We start from the raw sequence: 8380 nt of genomic DNA, 5'->3' as shown, positions 1-8380 counted from the left end.
TTCCAGTTCTTGTTGAGTACAGAAAAACATCACAAACTTTAGGCGGCAGCATTTATTAATGCACCTGTTGCTACTTTCACAGGAGTTTACAGGCATGCAAGCTGAACTCCAGAGATCCACAGGTCGGAGTTCAAATAAATCACATGTACCTCATGAATGAGTCTCAGTCACAGCAAGAAGTTTTAGTCTGAGTTCAGAGGAGCTCGACATTCATCTGCTGCAGCGCTCAGAGCTGCCGAGTCCGTTAGTTTCACACATTCCAACGTTTCATCATATATGAAGCGTTGATATTCAGAACCACAGGAATGTTGGATTAATAGCAGGCGGAGATGAGACTAACAACAATCAGAAAACGTCCTAATGATGCCATCCATCCATCCATCAATCCATCCCCACTGGTCCGTCCCGGGGGCGGGGGACTATCTGGACAAACAACCATGCACACACACAGACCTAAAGACAATTTAGAGAGAGCAATTAACCTAACAGTCATGTTTTTGGGCTGTCTGAGGAAGCTGGAGTACCCAGAGAGAACCCATAGATGCACAGAGAGAACTCCATACAGAAAGATCCCAGGCCTGAATTTGAACCCAGGACCTTCTGGCTGCACGGCAACAGTGCTACTTTCTATGCTTCTGGCACAGAAACAGGGTCTGGATGGACTTTTATTCACTCTCTGACATTAGTGAAACACATAATCCAGCATTATCTCCATCCTAACATCACATAGGAATAAGACACCAAGACATTTAAAGTGCTCTATCTGAAGCAGAGACCCACATAACTTGGATTGGAACTAGTTTCTAAAGTGCTGACTGGTCGGGAAAATCTCTGAAGATGCCCACAACATCTGCAACAAAGCAGAGAATCTCAAACAAGACACCCAACACCATCCACAAGACGACAACTTCAGATCTTGTCCATGAACAAAGAGGCTGGACAGCCCAAGAGGAGTTCAACCAGCTCTGGGAACCAGGACGCAGCTCTTGCTTTGGTTACTAAAGAAGCAGATAGCCTGCAACAGTGACCCTGGGAAAACCCCCCACCACAAACTCCCTGAGGGACACCATCAGAAGGTGCATAAAACACAGGAGGCCCAGACAGTGAAACTCACAGATCTGATTGGTCATTTGTCCTGAGAGTAACTCAGAGAAACCCCAACACTGGTTTCCACTGGCTCCATTTGGCCCAGCTCCACTCCACTCGGCCACACTTTGCGAGCGTTTCCATTACTGTTTTTTCCAAACCGATACCTACTGTTCTGGTCCCTGCTCCTGAGCAGGTCCGATTGGGGCTGAGTAGGGACTACATGTGACATGAACAGACTTCTGTTCACCGATTGGCTGCGGGAGCAGGAAAAATGAGAAAGATTTCCAAGAGGCGGTGCAGGGAGAACTTAATAAAACTCAAGAGCGACTACAGTAACATCAAACAAAAGTCTGCAGTTTTGCGCTTTAAAGTCCCGGTCCTCATCATTGCCATGGCTGAAGCAGAAACGTCTATATAAAGCCTAAAATGTTAACGTCTTCAGGCCAACTTTGGAGCTTCACCATCCAGACCGGAGCTTCTCCTCTGTGCTTCTCCTGCCACCCCCACCCCCCTCATTTCAGATCCGAAAACCAAACCGACACCCTTTCCAGAATTTGATTTCACTTCCAAAAAAAGAATAATGAATGAACGCAGACTTACGCGGACCACATCAGAAACCCAGACCCTTATTTTATAAGTTCTGACTGGGCTGTGGTCCAGAAAATTATCCCAGCGGTTCATTATATAAATTAATAAGAAATTCTTGCATATACAATAATGAAACGTTATTTGTATTTTATTTATGTTTTTATTTTCTATTTATTATTTTTATGGTTCCATGGAGATTACTTTAAGGTGACAATGTCACACAGTAACGTTAATAGCTGGAGGCGGGGCTTCAAACCGTATCCAGCCATTGGTGGGTCCATGGAGAAGCATCAGGTTCTGTCGGTTTCTGTAGGAGTAGTGTTAGACCGAGTTGAGTGGAGCCGTGAAACCTGATGGAGCCAGTGGAAAAGGGGCAATAGTTACTGGTCTCAGGAGGTTCTGGGTGCCCACATCATAGCTGGGTTCACAGCGGGTCCCCCAGGACAACTGTAACTAAATCTGAGTTAGGCAGGAGAGGGTGTCCCAAGTCCAAGTGTCTCCTGGAGTAAAGATACAGGATGAAAAGACACTGGCTAAGAAAAAAAGGATTTTCCTTCACTACTTTTACTTTTATTTAAGTGTTAAAGCAACACACACACACAGAGCTCTGAAAGCTATAAATGATTAAATTAAATGCAGAAACCCAGTCAGAGCCAGGCTGTGGTAGACCCAGTAAGCAGAGCAGGCAGTAGCTCTGCAGGTTCTGATATCTCTGATAATTTAGTTCTAACTGCTTTCACTAAAGTGCGAGTCAACCAGCTGGTTTAATAGACAGACTTTACATACCCGCCCATTGGACAAATGTACGTACATGATCATCAGCACCTGATGTTCGTGTTTGTTCTAGTGGTGGAGCCTAAGCTGAACATCCAGGAGCTCCTGAAGCTCCAACTGTGAGCTCAACTCCTTGGTGAGACTCGGGTACTGAACAGTCACAGCTCAAACTGCAGACCTTATGGTTATTTATGATACATCTGAATGGAAACACTTCTTTAATCCTTCAGATCTCTGCCAGTGATGAGTCTGAGACTAACGACATAAGAAAGACACGCTGCCTGACCTGGACGTCACTGAATCATATATGTTCTATCTTTCAATACAGTTTCTGGCCGTTTAAACAACACTTTTAAAAGGAATGTGAAAAACTTGATATCGTAACAGAAAAGATCTGAAGCTGAAAAACTGATTTTGATTGTTTTACAGCCAGCAGGACTGAGTCCAATTCCCACTGAGCAGAAAGTGGTTTCCTGGACTGTCAGAGGAAACAGGAATGTACTATCTTCATCCTCCAACCACAAGGTGGTCACACCACTGCTTCACACAGAAAAACCTGCAGAGGAAAACCAAACCCATCCAGCTTCCTGAGGACTCAACATGGAACAGAAAACGCCATTACGCTGATGATATCTTACTATTCCTATAGAATCCCAAATATTCCTGCCAGAAGACATTAAAATCCATCAGTGCTTCCTCTAGACTAATAATTTTTAAAATCGTTCAGATTATACCAGAAACTTACGTCATTCATGTAAAAGTCAAAGCTAATCACCATTCATATCTGCTCACAGTGAACCGGAAACAAACCAAAAGGTTTTTAACTCTCACCCAGGGAGGACCTGTACCACCCTGGATTATTAGATCAACGTGTACTTTTTTTTTTGGTTTTCTTTGGCTTATTAGTTTGTCTCTTTACAATTTATTATTAATTATCTATATTATTATTATGATGATTCTGAGTAGGTGTAATACTGGTTCTGCATTAGCTGTGCAGCTCTCACACACAAGGAAAAACTTTCACATCTACAGACATGAAAATTAGTTTTCATTCCATGTTTGTACTTGTCTGATGGTCAAGTTTTCAGTTTTTAAAAGAGAAATCTAGAAAACAGATTTCAGAAAATGAAAAAGAAAACTAGAACATGCTAGGATAAAAAAAATCTATTTGTTGTGGTTTGAATGCATCTAGGAAAAAAGCTTTTGTACATTTAAAAAAAACTTTATTGTCTGTGTGGTTCTGTTTATTTGTCCAGACAGAACAACACGTACCGACACGAACCCAACGAGGATGATGTGAGGGAGCAACCCACCAGCTAACCTTCTTGGGTGTGGATTTCAGGATTGCACGGTGCCGTCTGCGTGGATCTTCATGTGCTTCAGCAGCGTGCATTTGTGACTGAAACACCTGCCGCAGAGTTCGCAGGAGTACGGCTTCTCGCCTGAGTGGCTCCTCATGTGTTTGAGCAGAGTGCAGCTGTGGCTGTAGCTCTTGTCGCAGATCCCGCAGGGATACGGCCTCTCGCCCGTGTGGGTGCGGATGTGCTGCATCAGGTTGCTGCTCTGGCTGAAGCTCTTGCCGCAGATCTCGCAGGAATACGGCTTCTCGCCCGTGTGCGTCCTCATGTGCCGTAGCAGGTTGCTGTTGTCGCTGAAGCATTTTCCGCAGGTCTGGCAGGAATAGGACCTCTCGCCCGTGTGGGTCATTGTGTGCTTCCTGAGTGTGGACGGGTCAGAAAAGGTTCTTCCGCAGGTTTTACAGAAGTATGGCCGCTCATCTGTATGTGTTCTCATGTGGACCATGAGATGGACGCTGTATCTAAAGGCTTTGTTGCAGGTTTTGCAGACGTAAGGCCTCTCGCCCGTGTGGATGGTCATGTGCCTTTTAAAGCCTGACTGGTCGGAAAACCTCTTTCCACAGGTTTTGCAGAGATATGGCTTCTCACCTGTGTGTGTCCTCATGTGGACGTTCAGATTGACCTTCTGACTGAAGCCTTTACCGCAGATTTCACAAGAAAAAGGCTTCTCCCCCGTGTGCGTTCTCATGTGGATCAGTAACTTGATGTTATATTTGAAAGCTTTTCCACACACATTGCAGGAAAATGGCTTCTCCACGATGTGGATTTTAAAATGTTCCTTTAAGTCTGCATTGATCCCAAAGGTTTTCCCACAGAGCTGACATCCAATGGATCCATCACTGGTCCTGGCGTTAATCGGACTCTCTCTGCTCGTGTCATTACTGTAACTCATGTGTTTATAACGTGGCATCGGGTCGGCTTTGCTTGTTGGTCCCGAGTCTCTCTGCCAGCTTCCTTCCTGGTCTCGGTTGGCAGCCTTCAGGTAGCTGTGGAAGATGTTCCGCTTGGAGTTGCCTTCTGCTTCGCTTTCGTCACTTTCCTCATAAGCAGAAGTCACCGTGACGGAATCGATTTCCTCCTTCAGCACAAGATGACCGTCCTGCTCCTCTTTAATTTGCAGAGGCTCTGGTTCCTGCTGATCCACAATGGAGTTCCCCTCCAGTTCACAGAACGTCTGGTCTGCAGGAGGCTCTTTCTCCGGGGAGACACAATGCTGTGGAACATCTGAAGGGAGAAAAGCGCACAACCAAAGACATGACTGATGAAGGATGCATAAATCTAACTTAAACCAGTTCTTCAGACCATCAGAACATCTTGATGATAGTACAAGTGATGGAAATCTGGGAAGCAGTTTCATCATCGCATCACAAAAACATAAAATAATGATTTCCTGTGTCACTGAGTTCCTGCATCCCTGTTGCCATGGAAACTACAGTTTATCTGTTTCAGGACCTCTTATTCAGCAACATAATGATCTGTTCTGCCGAACCTCTCACTCTGAGCTTTGTGAAGCCAATGCAGGAGATCAACAGCCTCTCCTATTGGATCCGCTCCATCTGAACACCTGCAGGTGTTCCACAGGCACACCTTGTCACTGAAGTGGAGCTACAGATTTAAGCTTCTCACCTGTTTGGATGCAGAGACTGATTTCAGCGTGCTGGTGGACGGTTTGTTCTGCAGCACCACATTTCACAGGTGCTTTGCTGATCTCTGGTTGGTCTCGGCTCGCCAACTTGGAGCAGCTCTCAGAGCTGCTAACAGGGTTCCTGTTTCTGGTCACCTTCAGCTCTCTTCCAACTAAGTCCGACTCCTCGTACCAGCTTCCTTCCCGATCCCGGCTCCCAATTAAAGGAAAGTTGCGAGGGAAGACCTGCTCCCGCTTTGGTTCTGGTGCACTGTGGCCTCTTTCTGTATAATTCACCATGAAGCTGTCAACCTCATGCTTCAGCACCAGCTGCTGGTCCTCCTGGCTGCTGCAGACTTTCACCTGTTCCGCTTTAATATGCAAAGTTTCTGCCTTGACGTGTTCTTTAAGCTCTGATGCTTCTGGCTGCTGCAGGCTCATTGTGGAGGCCCCCTGCTGGTTAAAGAGCTGTGGTGCAGCAGGGATCTCTGGCTTCTTACTCAGGTACTGCCGCAGGAGGTCTGATGAAAGAAACAGAGTTTTAATGCAATGGAAACATGAAATATGACCCAGATTAATGGTTACTAGTGTTCCACACACACACACACAGCTCTGGTTCTGACACTTTAGAGATGGCTGCATAGAGTGACAAGTTATCAGAACCGGGGAGATTCAGCTTCATTCAGTTTTAAAAAACTGAAGGACGCCCATCAAATATTCAGCTCCTTGTTAAAAATGTTCAGATATCAAAGTTTTAATCTCTTTATTTATATGTAGAAAAGAAATTGGTTTAATTCCAGATAAAAACAAAGAAGATATCAATAAAAAATGTTTTCTGAGGGAAAAAGTTAGGACACCCTACCCCTAATATCCAGTCTTAACTTCGGGGAGATTCCTCGTGTCTCCATCTTTGACATCAGTCCTCACCTCCAGCTGTGAGATGTTTGAGGGGTTCCTTGTATTTTCACCTCATTTCAACTTCTCATCTTAAGTATATCAATACCTGGGCTTTGACTAGGCTCATGACTTAGTTCTCATCCAGTTCTTGTTGGAGTTACTGGTATGTTTTGGGTCATTGTCATGTTTCAGGGTCCAGTTCTGCTTCAGCTTTAATCGTTTTACAGACGGCCTCAGATTTTCCTCCAACTCCCTCTGATACTCAGCCCAGTTCATGTTGGACTCTATGATGGTGAGCTGGACATGTTCACAGATCATGACACTTCCACCTTCATGCTTCACAGTTGGTATGGGGTTCTTCTCCTGGGTTGCTCTATTTGGATTATGTTAACACGTTTCTCTTTTCTGGTGTCCAAATATTTCACTTTCAGGCATGTTGACCGTTGTTTTGAATCTCCTCCACTTGACCATTTTTCTTACAGTGGAACTACTTCTGATTCTTCTGAGACCTCCTTAAATTCCCACCAGAATCTCCTCTCTGAAGACCTCAGATAGATCTTTGGATCTCACCTTGGTGTTTACCTTCAGTTCAACAGTCAGGAGCACCAAGGTTTAAACCTCCTTCTTGGCAACAATAAATCATCCAAAAATCCGAAGAAACCTGGAGAAAGCTGCTTGGTGATCCGAAGAAGGCTTTGATGCCAATAGAGATTTCTCCACTTGGAAATGAGAATAATTTAATTAAAATGTAAACAGATTATTGTATTATTAAAAATGTGTTTGCTTTATTGTTGTTAGAGATGACTGTCTCATTTCATATTAGGTTTAATTATTTTAAACCTTAATATATGTGTGTGTAAACCTTTGCTCATGACACCATGGGCAATAAAATACGTTACAGTTAATAGCAGTTCCTTTGGTAAATTTAAACTTTTTGTTGCAGTTTTTAACATTTTGTTTAACTGTGTTTTTAATGTTTTATTATTTTGCTATAAATTGTTTTATTATTATTATTATAAACATGTTTTTTATGACTAATACACAATGAGGCTGTGCTAAACAAGGACAGTGAAGTTCCTCTCTTCTCCTGAATCTGCTGGTTTTAACTCGGAGTCCTTCATGCATGTTCTGGCACCATGCAGCAGCAGCAGCTAACATCAGGTTAATAATGATGCACCGCCATCGTTAAGGAAACATGGGATTCAGGTTAACCTGAGCTGTGTCGATGGTAGAGAGCAGCTGAATTTATGATTGATTTTACTGAAACAGCAACAGGCCTGCTGAGGTTTGCTGATCGTGATAGAGAAGCTGAGACCTGGTCACTCAGAGACCTTTAGGAGAACTATTGATCAGGACCACGTTGCAAGATTAGAGGACATTCTGGATCCTTGGAAGGAAGCAGGACTGCCTGCAGAGTTTTAGACATTCTGATACAGCTGAAACCAGATATTTCCATCCGCTGTTTAGAGAGATAAAAACATTTTATGAATAATTCAATTAGACTAAACTTTCCCTGTTTCAGGTCAGTTAAATTTAAGAAAATATGTTCAATTTGTTAAATGTCAGAATAATTAGAGATCATTTTTGTATTTACTTTCTGTAAATCCAGAATCTTACATAAACAAAGGTTCCTATCTCTTTAAACGAGACGATGATGTCATGGAGTAAAGTAAACTTCTGATTCACAACATCTGAGTTGAATGGAGGAACACCAGAACCATGGACCTCCACCAGTCTGGTTGATCCTTGGGTCCAGATTCCACATCCCTGAAGATGCCACGTTCCTTTGTTCAAATGACCATACTCTTCAGGAAGGAGAAACAGGTTCTGTGTCACACAGATGGACGGGTTCTGGGGAGAATTGTGTGAATCAACCCCAGAACAAAAGTTAAAGACCTTGTGAAGATGCTGCTGAAGCTGTGGTCAGAGTCTCCAACAAGGGCTTAAGGCTACTCAGAGAAGAAGCCATCACTCTAAAAGTGACGTGAAGAGACAGATTACAGTTTGTAAATGAACTCAGGGATAAGTCTTTAATTTTGGAGACGTGTCC

General features: G+C 43.7%; 1 protein-coding gene across 1 annotated transcript in view; it reads right to left on the bottom strand.

Annotated features, from left to right (window-relative positions):
• Positions 1-37: 37 nt before the first annotated feature.
• The window catches only part of LOC124866637, a 28905-nt gene continuing 20562 nt past the window's right edge, over positions 38-8380 (bottom strand). The window contains exons 9-10 of the mRNA XM_047362515.1: positions 5436-5954; positions 38-5033 (exon numbers count right to left, since the gene is read on the bottom strand). Coding sequence (XP_047218471.1) covers positions 3790-5033; positions 5436-5954 — 1763 coding nt within the window. The 3' untranslated portion in view covers positions 38-3789. The remainder of the gene's footprint in view (positions 5034-5435; positions 5955-8380) is intronic.

Source organism: Girardinichthys multiradiatus, chromosome 4, assembly GCF_021462225.1.
Source record: "Girardinichthys multiradiatus isolate DD_20200921_A chromosome 4, DD_fGirMul_XY1, whole genome shotgun sequence".
NCBI lineage: Eukaryota > Metazoa > Chordata > Actinopteri > Cyprinodontiformes > Goodeidae > Girardinichthys > Girardinichthys multiradiatus.
The sequence above is the reverse complement of the archived record's forward strand: the minus strand, read 5'-3'. Positions and strand labels throughout refer to the sequence as shown.